Source organism: Crassostrea angulata, chromosome 3, assembly GCF_025612915.1.
Source record: "Crassostrea angulata isolate pt1a10 chromosome 3, ASM2561291v2, whole genome shotgun sequence".
Lineage (NCBI taxonomy): Eukaryota > Metazoa > Mollusca > Bivalvia > Ostreida > Ostreidae > Magallana > Magallana angulata.
Window position 1 is genome coordinate 50,137,863 of NC_069113.1, and position 20,023 is coordinate 50,157,885.

The window sequence follows — 20,023 nt, forward strand, 5'->3', positions numbered from 1 at the left end:
CTAATTTTTATGGTAAATTTTAATATACTTTCAGCAACACGTTTTGAAGTTTAACATTTTACTATTATTATAAAGAATCGAGTTCGTTACTGTAAGCATTTCTAACGGTAATTGTATGATAGTATGAAGTAATGGAGAACACATTGATTTGTACATTACTCTAATGCAAAGTTCAACTCTTAATTTTTCTCTTGGAGATTATGTATTTCAAACCATTTTTTTGTTGTTGCATTGTATTGAATGAAAACTTAATGCATTAGTTTATATGATTTCAAGGGACCACATGAAAAAAAAGAAATGGATTAGTTCAAAATTTCCTGTCAATTAAAATTTTCATTTCTGTCATATTTTTGCGTAAATAATTGATATGATATTCTCTACCACATTTTACATGGAAATATAAGAAATACACACACAAAGTCATTTTATTTGACACGGCACATAGAAATTCAAATATATCATTTATATTAAATTTAATTACATTAAGGTCTTTGCTATTTTAGGGTATGTCCCGCTTACCGATTTGAAAAGAATGAAGAACTCCGAAATTTTCCGAATAAATTATAGTCTCGATAAAAACGCGCTAAACACGACAATCTACTTAGTATGACATATTTTTCATTTTCGAGTAAAACAAAAAATATGTGATATTTTTTAAAAGGCATAAAATATTTCTACATGCAAATTTACTTTCAATTTATAAAAATAAGCATAATATTAATTCTATTAAAAAAGAACTATCCCGCAGAAATGCAGTAACAATATTTAAATGTATATCAAATAACGGACCGCCTTCCGGCGGCCCGTAATAACATTTGCATGCATGTAGCACGTTTTTTATTTTTATAGTGTATAAAATCGATGACGAAACAATATGTTATGTAATATGTTCTTTACATGTAATCCCGTGAGCAAAGGTCAACGAATATTTAAATCAATATGGGTCTTTGTTCGACTTGGGTTATCTCTCAATATACATATACCGGAGTTCACACGGTGTGTTATTTCAAAACGATTTATATGCTATATGATTTATTATATATTTTGTGAGTGGTATATGAAAATATAAAAAGGTGGACGGTTCAAGCCCCGATGTGGCCATTTGCTGTGTGTTGTGTCTTTAGACAAGACACTTTATCTACATTTTTCTTAGTCCACAAAGATAGGTTCAGGCTGGAAGTTAATCTACGATGGACTGGTGTCCCATCCAGAAGGAGTCTATGATTTTCATCCGATTAGTACCACGATAACCAGGATTAAAATAACAACGGCTACTCTCATTTGTCGGAGAAAGAATGGAAATACTATCAATGCAAATACTTCCAACAAGCTTGTTCCCCTCTTTACAGAACATTTAATGCTTTGTTTTGGGCTCTAATATCGCTAAACCGCGAGAAACTTTCTTTTGTTTTAAATATTATAAATCTGTAACTACTATATTTCTTTCCGAGTCAAAACTTACTATCTACTAATCAAATAAGTAAGGCTTAAAAAAGAAATTTGTACGAGTGTGAAATTAAACCTAGTGGTTGCCGAGACGAAAGCTTTCCCTTCACATAGAATGTATTTAATGGGCATTGCCTCATGATCAGTTTGTTTAATCGGAGACAATGATAAATTTTCAACACGTGATGAATTATTTCAATTTTGTACGTATTTTGACATATTTCCATTTTCAACTGTCTGTCTGTGATAACATAACGAATCAATTTTGAACCCTAAAACTCAATAACTTCATAAAACATGAGTGACACAAAATGGGCGTGTCTTATAGCATAACCGAAAAACGGTATTGGCTGCGTCGCGTAATAATTCATATTATAGCATGTGCTACATAGATAATAGTGGTTTTAGAATAATGTTGTTTTAAAGTGTACACATTTAAAATAATGTAAATATAAGTACTAAGTAATCATTCTATGAATATTATGAGGTGTTAATTTTGGTCGGAGCATGGTCAAATTTATTGATTTGACCACGCCCCGACCGAAATTATCACCTCATAATACTCAAAGAATGATTCCTTATTCCTTAAATATCTACATATAGGCGTTAAGTACATGTACATGTATATATATAATTATACATACTTGTATTAAGCATATAGATATACAATAAACACACAGTTATAGAGAACACGCTTATAATGAATTGACGCTTACAGCGAAGTGATTTTCATTCCGTCTGAAATTATCACCTTAAAATACTTAAAGAATGATTCCATATTCCTTAAATATCTATATATGGGCGTAAAATACATGTATATTTAGATATACATACTTGTTTTAAGCATATAGATATACAGTAAACACACAGTTATAGAGAACACGCTTATAATGAATTGACGCTTACAGTGAAGTGATTTTCCTTCCCCGTGACTAAATAACACGTTGTAAATTTGACGGATATAACGACTTTCGGTTATAACGAAGCAAAGTCACCCCTGGCACTTTGTTAATCACAACCATGTTTTACTGTACATGGATGCTGTGGTTTATATCTGTAACCTTTCAATCAAACAATTGTTCCATCTTGTGGATGTGTTGATTGTACATTATGAATGTTTATTATACAATTTTCCTGTTAACCTTTTTAGGACCCTTTATGATAAAAAAAAGAATTGGAATTGAAATTTACAGCTTTTAAGAATTATTTAATTTTTATGATAGGTTTAAACTTTGAAGACTTTTTACAATTTATTTAAAAAAAAAGCTTTTGCTTATCAAAATATCGTATGATTTTGGCACTCAGTTTCAAAAACAGATGCTAAGTGCCTCATACATGTACATGTATATGCAATCAAAAACACGTGCAGACAAGGAAAATAGATAGATATTGGCGGATATTATGTTCCATCGCGCTTCCGCGCCTCCATTACGAACCGTCCAAGCCGAAAACTCATCTGCTCAGTGGTCATCAGCTTAAAATCGAGAATATTTTCCCGCCGGTTGGCCCGCCATTTTTCAAAGAGATTCATGGCCCACTTCGTGTTTGTTTTCGTATTCATGTTTTCTTGATCTTTGATTTCATCATCACTTACAGGTTGACCAAAACGACTGTCGCTTGATGTAGATGCGCTGTCCTTACAATCTACGTCCATTGCTCCGGTTTTTATACCATCAACATCCATTGCTCCACAGCCTGCCGAGTCGGGAGTTAAAGATAGATCAAATGCGGCGTTTTCACATTCTAACGTCTCGCATACTTGCGATAGGGTAATGTCATCTATTTCGTTGACCAGAAATTCGTCAATCGGCGCCAGTTCGGCGAGCAAATCAAAATCAAAATCAAACTTTAAATCAAATTATCCGTCTATCGTCTTCGAAGTTTCGGCGCATTATGTCAAAATTAAAGTCTGATAGCATGATCAGCTAAATTTAACATATCTCATTGGTCATTTGATTGCGTGATCTGTGGAATGATAATTTATGATTGGTCATTTTATTAGGGAGAGTGTTATAACCTTTTTTCTTATATTTGGGGTCGAGTCACAAGTCATTTAGAATACTCGTTTCCTATTTTATCAGAGATACAGGGCGGGCCCGGCTCGAGCTGTCGCTCTCGCCTTAAGCCACGCCCTGTATCTCTGATAAAATAGGAAACTCGTACTCTAAATGTAACTTACATAGCGAAGAATTGTAAGCTCTGTAACTGGCTTATAACTCAACAAATGACACTCAAATTGTGGTTACTAATTAAAAATGCCTTACTGAAGCATTATAAACATTAAAATCGAAAAAAAAAATTTTTGACCAAACTCGTGACCATGCCCCTTTAAATGGTTTGTGAAAGCATATACCTTGGTTATTAATTATTAATCAGGAGGGGTCGAATGAAAACGGAGAGAAGAAACTTAAAACGTTAAAGCGCCTTGTGTTTTCGACGATGCAAAAAGGCTACACGAATGACTTTTTGTTAAATTTGTTGTAGATCCCTCAATTTAATTGATCGTAAAGTAAAATAAAAAAATTAAAAATACTGAAAAGCGCTAACCTAGCTTGGTTCTAAAGGAAATTTACTTTGTTCAAGCTTTCTTAGAAAGAATCGATTTGATTTTTCTAAATTTCAACTTTTGTTTAAGCACTTGATTTCCTTATGATCTACGATGATGCAACGATGAAAATAAGAAACCCTCACCTTAAATTCACAATAGCCCGTTCTTTATATTCACAATACAGTAGCCCGTGCGGCTATGTGCGGAAGCCCCTGAAACTGGTTCCCTAACCAGTTAAATGATGTATATTTCTGCTTATAGGGGCGGTTATTTGATGCACCGTAGGTAAAAGTCTAACGACAATAAAGCGCTCAGCGCTTTAATTAAAAATTCCAATAAATGACTTTATCAGATTAATTCTTTGTAAAGGAATGAATTTCCGATTTAAACGAATAGGTTATTTTCACAAATAGTCATCATTTGGTATGACATTTTTTGAACTGAATAAATATATTCAGATATAATTTTAAAGTGTGAAATACTGTCGCTTTACGGCGAGTTATACTTTGGTTCAACCCTTGCGCGTAAATTGTATTTAAACTTTTAGCTTCATAAACATATTTATTTCAGATACCATCTAATCCTGCAAAGTGTTAGAGGACGCATCAAATTATCTTTAGAAATGATTTCTCATTTCTTATCAATTGTGCACAGTTCTGGTACAAATATGGTGACATTTCTTATAGTTTATCAGTCTAATTTACGCCTTAAACGATTGAACTTAAAACAATGATTGGAATAGTCGTGGTTTTAGGAACTATCTCTATTTGTTATGCAAACGTGGACGTCGTAAATGAATTGATGGATATTCATACAATCCTAATTCGCCAAGAGAGGGAAATAAAGGCACTTAAAAATGAAAACCGCGTTCTACGCGCTGATGTGAATAAAATGGCAGTGGAGATCAATACTCTCAAGAACAGGGACAATCACATGCTTAAAAATAGTGAAGGGTTTACTATTCCTCGAGATGATATCAAAGGGAACAACTCCAGTAACAAAATAAAAACTAGAATCGTGAGTAATCAAGTCACACTTAAGGGAGAAATGGAACGTCATAGAAATACGAGACTATCACCAGAACCAGTTGCCTTCTACGCCTATATGTATGCCAGTGAACCAAATCCTAGTCTCCATCATGCTCTAATTTTTGATGAAGTAAAAACAAACGTAGGAAGTGGATACAACCAATTCAGTGGGGTGTTCACGGCCCCGAGTCCTGGACTATACGTGTTTACGTGGACAATATACACGGGGAATCATGGACAAACAGGTTTTTTCATTTATGTCAACCATGAGGTTTTAGGGGCGACGTGGGGTGAGACTGACGGTGTCGCGCGCGATTTTGACTCTGATTCGGGAAGCATAGTGGTGTCTCTAAACGCCAACGACAACGTGTACATCCGATCAGCTATGGCTTGTTCCACTTATGTCATCAGTGATGAGGGGGCAAGGACATCATTTGCTGGATGGAGGTTAAACTGAAATGTTACAAAACATAAGCGTCAAATAAAATACAGCTCATTTTCAATCAAGTATATTATTATTTTGTTGCTTTGCATTATGTTAAAAAAGATAATTGGAATTTCATTATTTTAACTTTTTCTAAATGCATTTAATCCACAACCTATGCCATCAATGCATGCAACTTCAAAGACTCTTTTTTTTAAAACTGAAAAATTCTTTCATCGGAAGATCAAAGTTTGTTATTTAATTTTAATGACTATTAGCCTTCAAAAATTAGAATACAACAATGTATTATCAAGAAAAATGTTGATTGAAGAAATGTGAATTACGTTATATTGTCGGCGTTTTTTCTTTTCCTACATTTTTTAAAAATTTTCTTGGTTCCTTTCTTTGGTGACTATCCTCTGTCTCCTAACAATCTTTTCCTTTGTCCCGAACTCTTCTCATTATGACCACTGTTTTTATCTGATGTCCAGCTCTTTCTGAAGCTCCTTCGCAAAATGAAAATCCATACGTTCTGTCATCATAGATTTGATTACCTGTTCATTGCACTTGCTACATGTAACAAAACTTTGTCTTTAAGAGAATCTAGTGCAAATATCAAAAGAATTGACCTACAGGGGAGATGGATTTTCCGGTAAAAATCACTTTTAAAATCTTAGATTGCTTTCGTTCAAAAAATAAATTATGATAGAATTTTCTTAGGGGCACCCTGGCCCAATAGTCGAATTTTGCAAAATGCCGACAATAGTTTAGGAAACTGATTTCTATCTTACTGGTGTATTTTTACATTTAAGGAGTAAGCATTGGATAGCTTAGCAGGTTAAAGCGCTGTCTTACACTGTCTTAATGTTTTTGTGCCCTGGTTCGATTCAATCTGTGGGCACTCTTTTTCTTTTTATAAATTAAGGGCAGTTATAAACCCAGTTTTATTGTTTTAAGCAGACTCACATATAGTGAGAGGGAATTAGAGGCAATTAGAAATGAGAACCGCGTTTAACGCGCTGACGTCAGGAAAATGGCGGTGAAGATCGATAATCTCAAGAACAGGGACACGCACATGCTCAAAAATAGTGATGGGTTTAGGTTGCTCAAGATACTGAAATAAAACGTCCTCGAAACACAATTTTATCGTCAGAACCAGTTGGCTTTTATGCCTATGTCTGCAAATGAACCAAATCCTGGTTTTCATCATACTCTCATTTCTGATTATGTCAAATCAACCGTATGTGATGGGTACAACCAATTCAGTGGGATGTTCTCGGCCCCGAATGGTGGACTTCAAGTGTTTCCATGGACAATATACACAAAGAATCATGGATATATTTGTGGTTTTTTTTTTACATTTATGTCAATTATGACGTGTTAGAGGGCACTTTTGGTGAGACAGACAATAACCAGAACGACTTTGATTCCGACTCTGAGAGCATGGTGGTGTCTCTGAACGTCTACAACGTGAACACTCGATCATCCATGGCGTGCAACACCTATATCATCAGTGATATGAAAAGAAGGACGTCATTTCCTGGATGGGTGTTAAACTGAAACGCCTAGCTATGTTACAAAACACGAATATAAATTAAATTCAGCATATGTTCAATCAAAAAATTTCTTTTCGTTTTTCCAATATTTATGAAAATCAACATTTTCGCTAGCTAAGGCTCATAGATCCGCTCCTCTTCTCTACTACCCTAGGTTAGTAGAAGAGAGGGGCGGATCAAAGTCCATTGGCTAGCGAAGATGGAAAATTAATAATAGTGTCATTTTTTATACTTTTAATATTAAATGCATTCATTCCAAAAGCTTTATTACCAATTTAACTTAACACTATTTTTCCTATTTAACTCTGGAATTACTTTAATTGGAAAACCAAAAGCTAGTTGTGAAATTTTAAGGAAGTGTACCCTTCAAAAGTTAAAACAGCAATGTATTATTATGACTGATTTTTATTGAAGAAATGTGATATTGTCTGTGTTTTTCCTGCATTGTTCTTAATTTTCTTGGTTGCCTGCTTTGGTGACAGTCCTCTGTCTCCTAACGATCTCTTCCTTTGTCCAGAATTCTTTTCATTTTGACCACTGTTTTTATCAGAAGTCCACGTAAGCTCTTTCTGCAACTCCTTAGCAAAATGAAAATCCATGTGTTCTGTAATCACATTTTCTTCAACGTGTTTATTGCACTTACTACATGTAACAAAACTTTGTTGGCTAGTAGAAGTATCAGATGTATGTTGATCCTCATTTTTACTGAAGTACTTCTCCATGCTCGTTTTGTCTTTCTGCTTTTGTTCTTCATGACCAACGGTTTTATTACCCTTGGATGCAGAAACACAGCTCATTTGACTCAGAACTTCTTCCCTTAGCTCTATAGGAAGTGCTGCTAGAAAATCAGGATCCACTAAATTCTGGGAAGACATGTCCACCTTAGAAAAGTTCCAAACACGTGTACCCGGTTCTAATTCTTCTTTAGGATTAGATGTCCTTTCTCTCTGTTTTTGAGCATCTAGTATCGATGATTCTTTAGATCTATTCTGACATGATTTTTTTTCAATATTCTTCATGGCAAAAAATCCCTTTCCTTGGTCCATCTTATCTCCTGTTTTTGGAGAATCTGAAGCCAAGTTTAATGTATCAGTAATAAATCTTTTAGACTCATCATCTTCATCTTCATTGTCAGTCAAACCACTGTCTTTGCAACTTAAGGAACCCACTTTATCTTGCAGAGAACAATTTCCTTGGTGATCTTTATTTTGCTGATACTTGCAGTCCTTCTCTTTCCTGAAGAAGCTGGCGATGGTCTTTGTTGGTAATTTTGTTTGCTGACTTGGAGTGGATTGTGACAGACTAGCTGAATCATGGCTAGGTGTCTTCTGTCCCTTGAAGGAGGACAGACTCAGTGTTGATTGGTTGTTACTCTCATCCTGAAATTTGGTGGCTGATACTCCAAGGCATAGTATAGGGGGTGACCTAAGACAAAAGAAGTAAATAAAGATCTGAGGAAAAATTATCACAATGAATGGAAATGAAGTCAATAGTCAACATCAGATAACAAAACAATGATTTCAAAAAAATTATCAGCAACTAACTTGAATATCAATAGTGTAGAAACAAATTATCTTGGATGACTTCACCATTTGAATCTAGATAAATCATACATACCAGGCTGCCTGGTGAGCTGGTGCATTGTTCAGTTTTAGGATCAAAGAATATGCATCATTGGCAATTTTTCTCTGCATCATATTTTGTTACTGCACAGGCTCTGCTTGCTACGACTGGTAATGGGTTACTCAGGTAGCAAACACTCACAGTCATGGACCGGGCAGTGCGACTGTTCTGTAAAGTCACACATTGAACATTTACTGAAATGTTTTTCCCAAAAATGTAATCGTCTACGTGATTCAACGCATCCAAAGCCATGTCTAGTTATTAAGTCACAAAGGCACTTACCAATTCTTTATCCTTAATTAACCTTTCTGCCACTTCTTTAGATAGCTCCAGCAACCAGAATTTTACCTAAATATGTACCAAGAGATTGTATTACTGTAAAAATGTATTTCTTTCTTTATTTCCTTGAGCGAGATATTTCCCCTAGTTTACATTTGCCTGAACACATTTGTCCCCAACAGTTTCAAAATAACCTATTGTGAATTATCGCACTGACAATGAGCAGAATGAGGTGAAAATATTCCAAGGGCAGAAATTTTGCTGTATAGAGTATCTTCATATCTTTATCGCAATATATACTCATAATACAGACACAATAAATTCAGGAAAACACATCCTATTTGGAAAACATACAGATTTAGCCTCACAAATATAAATTAATTATTTTAAAGATGAACTAAAAACAAAGTACTTTGAAAGCCAGATTGGTCAAACTGAAAATAACAATAATTTAAAGATATTTTAATAAATGACTGAATGCCAAATGACCAACAATCTGTTACCTTTTCCTTGGTGTCTAGACATGTTTTGCCGGGGAAATTTTTACTGCACCCTATGGACTTGGCTAACTGTCTGGCAGACACTGGTTCGTGTTCTATGCCACGGCAAACCTCATACAGCCAGGACCTGTATGATACTCAGACTATGTCACATACCAAAAAAAACTGTACAGAACGACACCTGTTAACCCCCAAATTATTAACTTCCCTAGTATTGCATTAAATTCTATTAGATTCAAGATAACTCAACCTGGTTTAGATTTCTGTGTATAAATTTCCAAACTTTTTACCAGCTTAAAGTCCCCATAAAAGTAATTTAAAACTAAATCAATTGTTAAATATAAACATGTAGCAAGATATCATATTCTTAGATTTTCAATCTTAACCTTGCCACAGCAACACATGCTTGTGTGCTGTAGTTCCTCTGTTATTTTAAACTGTAAATACCCAGTCTTTTTCTCCAAATTTCTGCTGTAAGGTATGCAGCTCAAACTGACACAACTCTTCCATGTTCTCAATGGCCAGTTGTTCCATCACTGAATGGCCCAACTAATACCACCAAGGTTCCGATTAACAGAATAAAAAAGGTTCAAGAAAACAATACTGAAAATTTGAAAACTGCCAAAATTTCAATGAGATTTTATTCAAAGTACAGACATTCAAAGTTCTAAAAAAAAAAACCAAAAAAAAAAAACAACATAATTTCAAGCTACATGGAGAATCAATTCAGGAATATTCTCAGGGCACGAATTACACGTTATCAAACGTTATCAAACATACTTCTTATGATAAGAAATTCATGAAATTTTAACACAGTCAAACGGATCATATTACCAAATGATTCTATCAGCTTAATCAAATTTGACCTATCTGTTTTCGCATAAAGGTCAGGTTAAGGTCACTAACTTTTTCCTCAACGTAAAGGATGATAAAAATAAGTGTAGTTTTTTGTATTTCTGTAGACATTGGCTTAAGATTGGAAGATTCTATTCTTCAATGAAATGATAGAATATCAGAATGTCTATCAGCTTAAACTGCTAAATTGGAATATATATTTATTATACCCGCACTTTCTAAAGAAAGTTCGGGTATATTGTTGTTACCCTGTTCCGTCCGTCCGTCCGTCCATCTGTCACGTTTTACTTTCTCAAACTGTTCTTACATCTTATAAACCAGCAAACTGAACTCTTGGAGTTTGATTTGGGGTGTCGTGTTGTTTTGTAAAAAGGTTTCAAAAATTCTCTGGTAGTCCTGGGGGTCAAATAATTGACGTTTTTTCACAAAAAAACCTACTTCCTCGAACTCCTCCTACATTTTCAACAGTAGACAATTCATCTCTTGGAATATGTTTTAGGGTATCCTATAAATGCGCAATAAGGTTTCGGAATTTTCAAGTTTGTCCTGGAGGTCATTTAATGGCTGAAAAATGACGTTTTTTACAAAAAAAAACTGGTTTCAAAAACGTCATTTTTTGCAGTAGCCAAATGATCTTATAGAATATGATTGGGGGTGTCATATTGAAGTGTGATCAGGTTCCAGAATCTTTTTTTTATTAAAGGGATCAGTTGGCAACAAAAAATGACGTTTTTTGCAAAAAAGTATGGTTCCCAGAACTCCTCTTACAACTTTTGGAGTAGCTACGTCATCTCTTGTGATATAATTGTGGTTGTCCTATAGATGTGCAATAAGGTTTCAAAAATTTAAATTCCATCCAGGGAGTCAAATAGTCAAATAGTAGCAGAAAATTGACGTTTATCACTAAAAAACCCCCATAGATCCCAGAACTCCTCTTATGATTTAATGGATAGACACATCATATCTTGTGATATGATAGGGACTGTTCTATAGATGTGCAGTAAGGTTTTCAAAATTTTAATTTCATCCAGGGAGTCAAATAGTAGCAGAAAATAGACGTGCATCACTCCCCAAAAAAACCCATAGATCATAGAACTCTTTTTATGATTTAATGGATGTATAGACACATCATATCTTGGGATATGATGGGGACTGTTCTACAGATGCGCATTACGGTTTTGAAAAATTAAATTTAACCCTGAGGCACATTACCTACATACCGTTTGATACCCTTTAAGGATCAAGAAAATATATGGTTAAGGGGTGGGTATCTCAACCGTTTTTGAGAAATTCGTGCACTTCCTGTTCGAGGTGGGTCAGTCCAACCCCTGGGGCCCATGACCTTCATACAGTTTGATGCCCCTTGACACAAGGAACAAGAATATATATGGTTTAAGGGTGGGGATCTCAACTGTTTTGAAGATATTAAGGGACTTGCTGTTTGAGGGGAGTCAGGACCACCCACAGGGCCCATGACCGACATTACATTTGATGCCCATTGACAGCAGAAACAAGAATATATATGGTTTAGGGGTCATGATTATAACAGTTTCTGAGATATATTGTAGGGGGTGGGGATGACCCAAGGGGTCAGATCTAATAAAACCTATATATTGCCAGTAACGGTCAATATATGAGTATGAAAACCCTATATTATTATCTTTGTCCGTTTTCAAATTACCATATACAATAAAGTCGTCCTACAAGGTTCAATGTTAGACCCTTTTGACCCCCCCCCCCCCCGAAAAGTGGTTGTCTAACCCAAAATGAGAAAAATCAAACCAGGGTGCACAACTAGATATGCAGGCCTATCGTATCCTAGAGTTTTGTGCAATTCTGTTCAGCCATCTCTGAGAAACAAGTTCAGAGCGGGAAAGAAGAAAAAGGAGAAGACGAAGAATAATAATACATGTAATAAGAATAATAATAAAGATAAAATAGAGATAGGATCATCAAACATCAATAATTTAAAGATAACTGACAATTTCTGATTCTAAGGGGGTCAGGATGACCCCTTAGGGTAATGACTTACATGCCATAATGATCTGATGCGCCATGATCTAAGGAGGAATACTATCTTTGGATTAAGGTGGGGATCTCAATGGTTTTTATGATATTTGATAATTTCAGGAAGAGCGCTTGGGATCATGACCTACATACTATCTGAAATGCCTTGAACAAAGAAACAATAAATTATGTTCATGATATATGATTCAATTTAAAAACTCAGATATAGATCAATAATCTATGTTTTGTAATGCTTCCTACGTATATATACATGTATTAGTTTGTGTTATGGTCTTCAATTCATGTTCATGACTGTAGTATGGTTTAGTCTTATTTTAAATTACATTAAAAAATTGTCAAATATATGACACCCCCAAACAAACTCAAATATAAACTGTTGCCCCCCTCCCCTTTAATTATCGAATGATCTTTTAAAATAAAAATATAATTTGGGGTTTAAAAAGTCTTATAAACTGGTAAAAATGTTATTCTTCAAAAGTAATTACATCACACCTTGCATAATTGACAAATGATCTATTGAGATATGACCAGAAGTCATATTTCTACCTTGGGATCAATAACTAATATTCATTGACAAGTTAAAATTAATTACAATAAATGATTCAAATTATAAATGTTTATACTCCACCCCCCCCCCCCCCAATCAAACCTGGTTCTAAAGATTCAGTTTCTTACATTCTTACATATGTACAGTAGCAAATTTTAAATCATTTCTTGATTGCTTTTTCTCTCCTAATGCACATTAACATTTTGGAAATTGCTTAATTCAATTTTTAAGATTTAGAAACAAAATGTTATATGCATGCATGTATTCGCCTATTTGGGGCAATTGTAAAGTCTCCGAAACAAAGCAGTGTCATCATTAGGCTAAGAATTACCCACATGGATCAAACACTACATATGAATAAGATAAAATACTTTATTATTTCTAGTTCTAGAATGTCAGGGTGTCTCCAAGGGGGCATAACTTATATACAACTTGATGCACAATGACACAAAGAGCAAGAATAAAAGTATATGGTTTGGTGATGAGGATCTCAGAAGTTATCAAAATATACAGTGTATCATCACTTTCTATTTTATAAAGGGGGGGGGGGGGGGTTAAAGACAACACCTGGGGGTCATATACTTTACACCATTTGATGCATCATAATGACATTAGAAGATATTTTGTATTTTCCTGTTTCGTGGGGACAGAACAGTCTCATAAGGCCATGACCTTATTGTATTCGATGCATTATAATACATTTAGAAAGAAATACTCCTTCCTTCCTTCCTATTACAACTCATGTATAAAAATGATAAGTCTCTACACTTACGTACATGTAATACACAAATTTAATAAGAAATTGTTTATACAGGGTCAATATCGGGTCAACTCAAAAGTGTTAGTCTGACAAATGAAAAAAATAACTTTTGCAATTAAAATGACAGAAACTTTAAAAATGCGATATGATAGGTAACGATAAGCTTATTTAAATATTAAAAGACGATGATACAGTATGCTGTCAAAGGGAGATCACTTGTTTAGAAAGTGAAAGTAATACTTATGTATGCTGGCTTCTCATTATATTGTGCTACTACATGTATTATGTTTACTTATATTGGTCAACATCATAATGATAATCCAATTAAAGCACACTAATGAATTCCTTTAGCTGATCATCACAAAAGGAATATTTATGCATGTTAACTAATCCTTTTCTGCATATGGAAAACACATGTATACGTGAAACCCATCTAATCGAAGAGCTGGGTAAAACTAGTACCCGCTAATGAGACCTGCAGACCTGTGTTGTGTACGTAACTTCAGACAAAGATCAGTTATTTGTAACATGCATGTATTTTTATGACCTATTCTTCAAAACCACTTGCACTATTTTATTAGGTAAATAACAGCTTTATAGTGGTGAAGCTAGGACACCTGCATATTGTGATGTATACTTCCTATTGAAATAAACAATAAAGTATAAATATAATATTTACCCCCAAAATAATGTTACCTAACACTGAAGCGCAATGGGTTAGAGCGTTTACATGTCTGTAAGAGCATTGGGGTCCAAAGTGCATTTTTGGTAATTTTACTATTGATATAAATGAATTTTCATTGGGGGGGGGGGGGGTCTGGACCCCTCACTCCCACCCCTTCTCTAAATCTGTGCACACGATGATGTACATGTAGGCACACAGAAGCAAATCTAAAGCCGGTGTAATGAAGAATAATGACCCCCGTAGAATAATGACCGGGGGTCATTTTTCTACGTAGAAAAATGACCCCCCGGTCATTATTCTACGCAGAAAAATGACCCCCCGGTCATTATTCTACGTAGAAAAATGACCCCTTTGCCTGAAGAATAAGTGTCATTTTCATAAAAATGAGCACACTCCACATGAAGAAAAGTGACTCCTGTAGAATAATGACCCCCTTGTAGATTAAAGTTTTTCAGTATATTTTTTTTATTATTTGTGAAATAGTCTTTACACTCTTGTAATGTTTGCCGCTGAGTTTTACATAAAGTAACAGAAATTATAATTCATATTCAAATAAACTTAAAGTAAAAGAAGGGGTATATCCTAGAAAATAAAAATCATTCCTTTATAACAAGATATTGATGTATTGCATCGGGGTATGGTTGTCATCTTAACAATTACATTTACATATATCTATGGTGTTCCGATAGGGCCACTTCGACCTTAAGGCGAAGATGCGAAGTTGCAAAGGCGATAGTGCGAAGACAAAAGAGCAAAGATGCGAAGATGCGACGACGAAGCGCGAAGATGATGCCTAAAGTGCGAAGGTGCGAAGGTGAAGGAGCGATACTTCTATCGCTCCTTCCCAACTTTGCCCTCTGGCCTTCCCATCTTCGCACTTTCGCCTTCGCCTTTTTTTATTACTTTCACAGGCACCGTACTCGCCAAGGTTTTCCGATTAATCCATGTTATTATTGGTATGCATGCGCTAGGCCATCGCGCTTACTATGAATGTTTATAAATATTTTAATATTTATAAACATATGTATGTACTTTATGTGTACTTTATTGGATTTGATCACGCCCCGACCAAAATTATCACCTCATTATACTCAAAGAATGATTCCTTATTTAAGGCACCTGCAACAACAACTTTAACCTGCTCCCAAAACCTAAACCTCCTCCAGCATCCGAAAGTTAAGAACCAGATTCAGTAGGTCCAGATGCATCCTCCATGTAACTTTGGTGAAGAGATAACAAGTAATAGCTTAGATACAGGAGCTGCAACTAAAGCTTTAACCAGCTCCGGACGCCGACGCCGGGGGTATAGCATATGCTCCCATTGACTTCGTTTCGGTGAGCTAAAAAGGCGAAAGCGCGAAGATTCGAAGGCGAGAGTGCGACGTTGCAAAGACGAAGAAGCGGTAGTATCACTTCTTCGCCTTCGCAACTTAGCACTTTCGTCTTCGCATCTTCGCGCTTCGCCGTCGCATCTTCTATATTCTTCATATTGTTCATGATTTATACTTGCATTGAGGATTTCCGCAATACAAACTGCTGGGTATACAAGTGCATCACCCAGAATTAATTATGAAACCAAAATTATGAAAAGTTTACTCCACTGTTATGCATTATAACCAAGCTGAAGTTAGAGCCATTACGCCAGTAGAGGTGAACGACCAATAAGGAAAATCGTCAAAGTACTGAGAGTACTCGTACAGAAAATATATTTTACTTTATCCCCGGCATATTTTAATAAGTTTAGTTAATATCAAGATGATTAATGCATCAATAGTTTGTATGATCATTGGTAACGTTGGATACAATAAAGATCGTGAGATCAAATCAAAATCAAGAGGGATATAAACCCCTAACATGGGCCCTAACATCTTATCATCGTTTTTAAAAACAATCTTTTCTTATTATAATCGATCAGTGTTTTATTATATATTAAGATTTACTATAGTCAGGTACTCTTCACAAATTTGCTCTAAAAGAATAAAGTCTATCCATGATCACAAATACAGAGTTACAACAAATGTTTAGAATATTGATGTTTATGTATTACGTAGAAGAGAACAAAACTAACTCAGAATGCTTTTTTTAAAAATCACTTTCCCCAAGAAATGTAAATAAGAAGTACTCATATTTCTACGTTACCTGCCCCCTGAGTCTTTTTCCATTCATGTATATACATGCATCATTCTCCGATTGACAATTCATTCACCAATGAATATTGCTTATATTATTACAACAATTATTCTTTCATGATTGTTCGTTAATTATCAATCAATATCCTCATTTTTCTTTCAATATGCGTCTTTTCCCGCCGTTTGTCGAAGAGAGAAGAAACGTAATGTTAAAAATCAAATTGTGGCATTGTAAGAGTGTTTTGCGTGTGCTTGCTACGGATAGAAAAAAACTATATACAGCGATTTATTTCCAAGATCGGTGTTTATAACTTCAAAATCAGTTGAACAGAATGAAAAATATATTAACTTCAAAGTCATATCTTGGATACGGTGTAACCAATTTCTATTCATGTTTACGGGGGGGGGGGGGGTCAATTTTTTATGGGGGTCATTTTTCTTCATGTTTAACATGAAGAAAAATAACCCCCGGGTCTTTTTTCTTCAGAAAAATCCAATTATTCTTCAGCTAGGGGGGTCATTATTCTACGTAGAAAAATGACCCCCGGTCATTATTCTACGGGGGTCATTATACGTCATTACACCGGCAACCGCCACGGGGAGGGGGCATAATTTTATATTTGTTTGTAATAATTATATACTAGTAATACTTTCTATGACATGAAATGTTAAGATTATTGATTAACTGAAAATTCACTGCAAAAAGTTCAACCCCAAATTGCACATAGAGTGCTGCTCAGGTGTATTATGGGAAGGGATCTCATCCTTCAGTTATGAAAATTCTAATTTTTAAATGTATTACCGGAGCTTGATGTGGCCTTATTTTTAATTAAACTGGTACGAAACAATGTTAGTTAGGGGCAAACACTTGGTGCGGGTATTAATGTCTAATGATAGCATCTAGTATCAAAATTGATATTGCTTAGCCCGCATTTCCTCTAATTTTCTTAAATTTTGAGGAAATCTTTTTATGCTTCCAATAATAAAATACTTCTTCATTCATTCAATATTTTATTCCTCTTTTCAGAGAGTACATGAAATGTATGTTATTGAACAAAATCAAACATGCATATTATATAACAATTATGAAATATTTATAAAGAGATACAAAAATATATATATACATATTTTAACAAGCGTGATAATGTGAGTATTATAATTGAACGGTGAAATATATCGTGCTTAATAAATTCAATGAGGTGGTTACAGAAAACAAAATTACAACGCTAGTAATATATATATATATATATATATATATATATATATATATATATATATATATATATATATATATATATATATATATATATATATATATATATATGTGTGTGTGTGTGTGTGTGTGTGTGTGTGTGTGTGTGTGTGTGTGTGTGTGTGTGTGTGTGTGTGTGTACAGGACTACTTTGTATTATTGACTGTTCTTTTATATATTGCAAATATCTTAATAAGATAGTTTCCACATAAAAGTATGAGTTCTTTTTCATTTTGTTCCGATAATTGGGTGGCTGGGATTTTACCCAATAGATATGTGTACAGTTCCTCCTCGTCAAGAGCGCAAAGTTCAGCACAAATGCCCAGATCGAAGTTAATTATATCACTCCAGAAAATGTCCCTGTTTGTGGAGAAGTAAGCGCAACTACAAGCAACATGCTTAAAAATGTCTGTGTATTGAGTGTTGCATAGTTGACAGGTGCTTATATTTCTTGTAGGGGTAATAGTCCAGAGTTTTGTTATAACTTTGATTATATTACTTTGTGGTGCCGACCACGCAAATTTCCAGATTCTTGGTAAGCCCGTTCCATGGAGTATAATAAATCTTGTAAAGTCCGAATCATAAATTGTTCGATTAGTCCATTGGTGACTTTCGTAACGGAAGATTTCCGACTTTATCACTTTTTTCCATTCAGTTTTGCTCGGGAAGATACCTGTATCATTTAATATTTATTCGTTTGATGAGATATCGGCGCTTCTGATTGGTTGAAAAATTTCTTTGATACCTGCATCAATAAAACTATTATTACTATTCTTTGTCGACATATCAGCTATTTTCGTCCAAGATCGCTTTTCCTCGGGTGGTTATGTCCAGTTGCATTTTCCAGCGATCTCACATGAAAACTAGTTTTAATACGAGTTTTTCTGCACAGTGAATGATATCACAAGCTATCGCATGTATTTTCCTTTCGTTTTCAATTCAGCCGGATCAGATTTTAACTCACTATTTGTGTTTAATCCATTAAATTCAGCCCAGTAGCTCTGCATCAGCTGAAGGCGAATCCATTTTGAATATTGTTGCTGTTGTTGTTTTGTATTCATACGCGCCGCATCATTTACATTATTTACATTTTTGATCAATGACACTTCACATTTTTTTTATTTGAAAATGTTTTATTAAATGATAAGAAATGAAGATAATAATTTTTCTATTGATCGAGGTATCAAAGAAAAAATTGACCGGAAAACTTTTTCATGAAAAAGTTTTCCGGTCAATTTTTTCTTTGATACGTCGATCAATAGAAAAATTATTATCTTCATTTCTTAATTCCAAATAAGAAGCAAGATATTGTTCTAAAGAATATTTGTGAAGAATTGAGAATATATCTTTAACATATCCAAACGATTTATCTTGCTTGTCGTTCAAATATGTAAACAGTCTGAAGAGGAATATTTTTTTTTACTAATGTGTTAATTACAACAGAACATGAAAATATCGTTCTGATTAATTCTTTGTAATCGAATGAATTTCGGATTTAAGGTGGCTCAATACACCAACAGTTTATTCCAATTTTCAATAGAAGACCACAAAACATATACTTATCAAATATTAAAATGATGATAGGGATACTATAGGTGTTTTAAAAGAATTTTTTTCGTGTTTTTGTAAATAATTTTTAATCAGTTAACTATAAAGAAATTGAGAGAATTTTTTTTGTGTCATATGATGGATATTTCCTTCGGACACCTAAAAATAAATATAATACTTCTTAACATTCAAACATTTTATTGCAATTTTTTTTAGTATTTCCCCAAAGCATAATTAAGGTCTTCCGTTTCCAACGGAAGACCTTATTGTTATTCTTCGGTTTCTTTTTCCCTATTATTAAGGTCTTCCGTTTTCCAACGGAAGACCTTATTGTTTTCGTTCGGTTTCTTTTTCCCTATTATTATTATTTTTTTTCTTACAAAATTTGTGCAGGCGATTTCTCGAAAATGGCTGAACCGATTTTCGTGAAACTTTCAGATCTAATAGATATTAATCCGAACTTAATATACATTTTTTTATTTTGATGACGTCATTTCCGTTCTTGAGAAAATGACGTTTTAACGATTTTCAGAGGGTCGGCTTGTCCAGGGATCTCCTCCTAAACGGTAAAAGATATTGAGTTCAAACTTTCAGGGATTGTAGACAAGAGATTGTAGATGTGCTATTTGGCGTTCATATTTGTCATGCTCAAAAGGCGTTTAAGCTCGCCTGGTCCCGAAAATTGAGACTAAAAAAACGTAGTAATTTTTAATGGTTTTCTTAGTTTGTCTCTTTTCTGAAAAATATTTTGTTAACACTTGTAATGCAAAAAAGATTTATATTTACAAGACCTTTCATTTGATATCAAGAAAAAG

General features: G+C 34.3%; 2 protein-coding genes across 2 annotated transcripts; one reads left to right on the plus strand and one right to left on the minus strand.

Annotated features, from left to right (window-relative positions):
- The first annotated feature begins 4,885 nt into the window (after positions 1 to 4,885).
- LOC128176949 (complement C1q-like protein 4) lies at positions 4,886 to 5,608 on the plus strand. Its single transcript, XM_052843461.1, has one exon. The coding sequence runs from the start codon at positions 4,886 to 4,888 to the stop codon at positions 5,477 to 5,479; it is 594 nt and encodes a 197-aa protein (XP_052699421.1). The 3' UTR covers positions 5,480 to 5,608.
- A 1,693-nt stretch (positions 5,609 to 7,301) lies between these two features.
- On the minus strand, positions 7,302 to 8,788 carry LOC128177857 (uncharacterized). The gene is made up of 2 exons (XM_052844750.1): positions 8,620 to 8,788; positions 7,302 to 8,427 (listed from the first exon to the last, which is right to left on the minus strand). Exons 1-2 carry the CDS (start codon positions 8,697 to 8,699, stop codon positions 7,395 to 7,397), a joined length of 1,113 nt encoding a protein of 370 aa, XP_052700710.1. The 5' UTR covers positions 8,700 to 8,788; the 3' UTR covers positions 7,302 to 7,394.
- Positions 8,789 to 20,023: the final 11,235 nt, after the last annotated feature.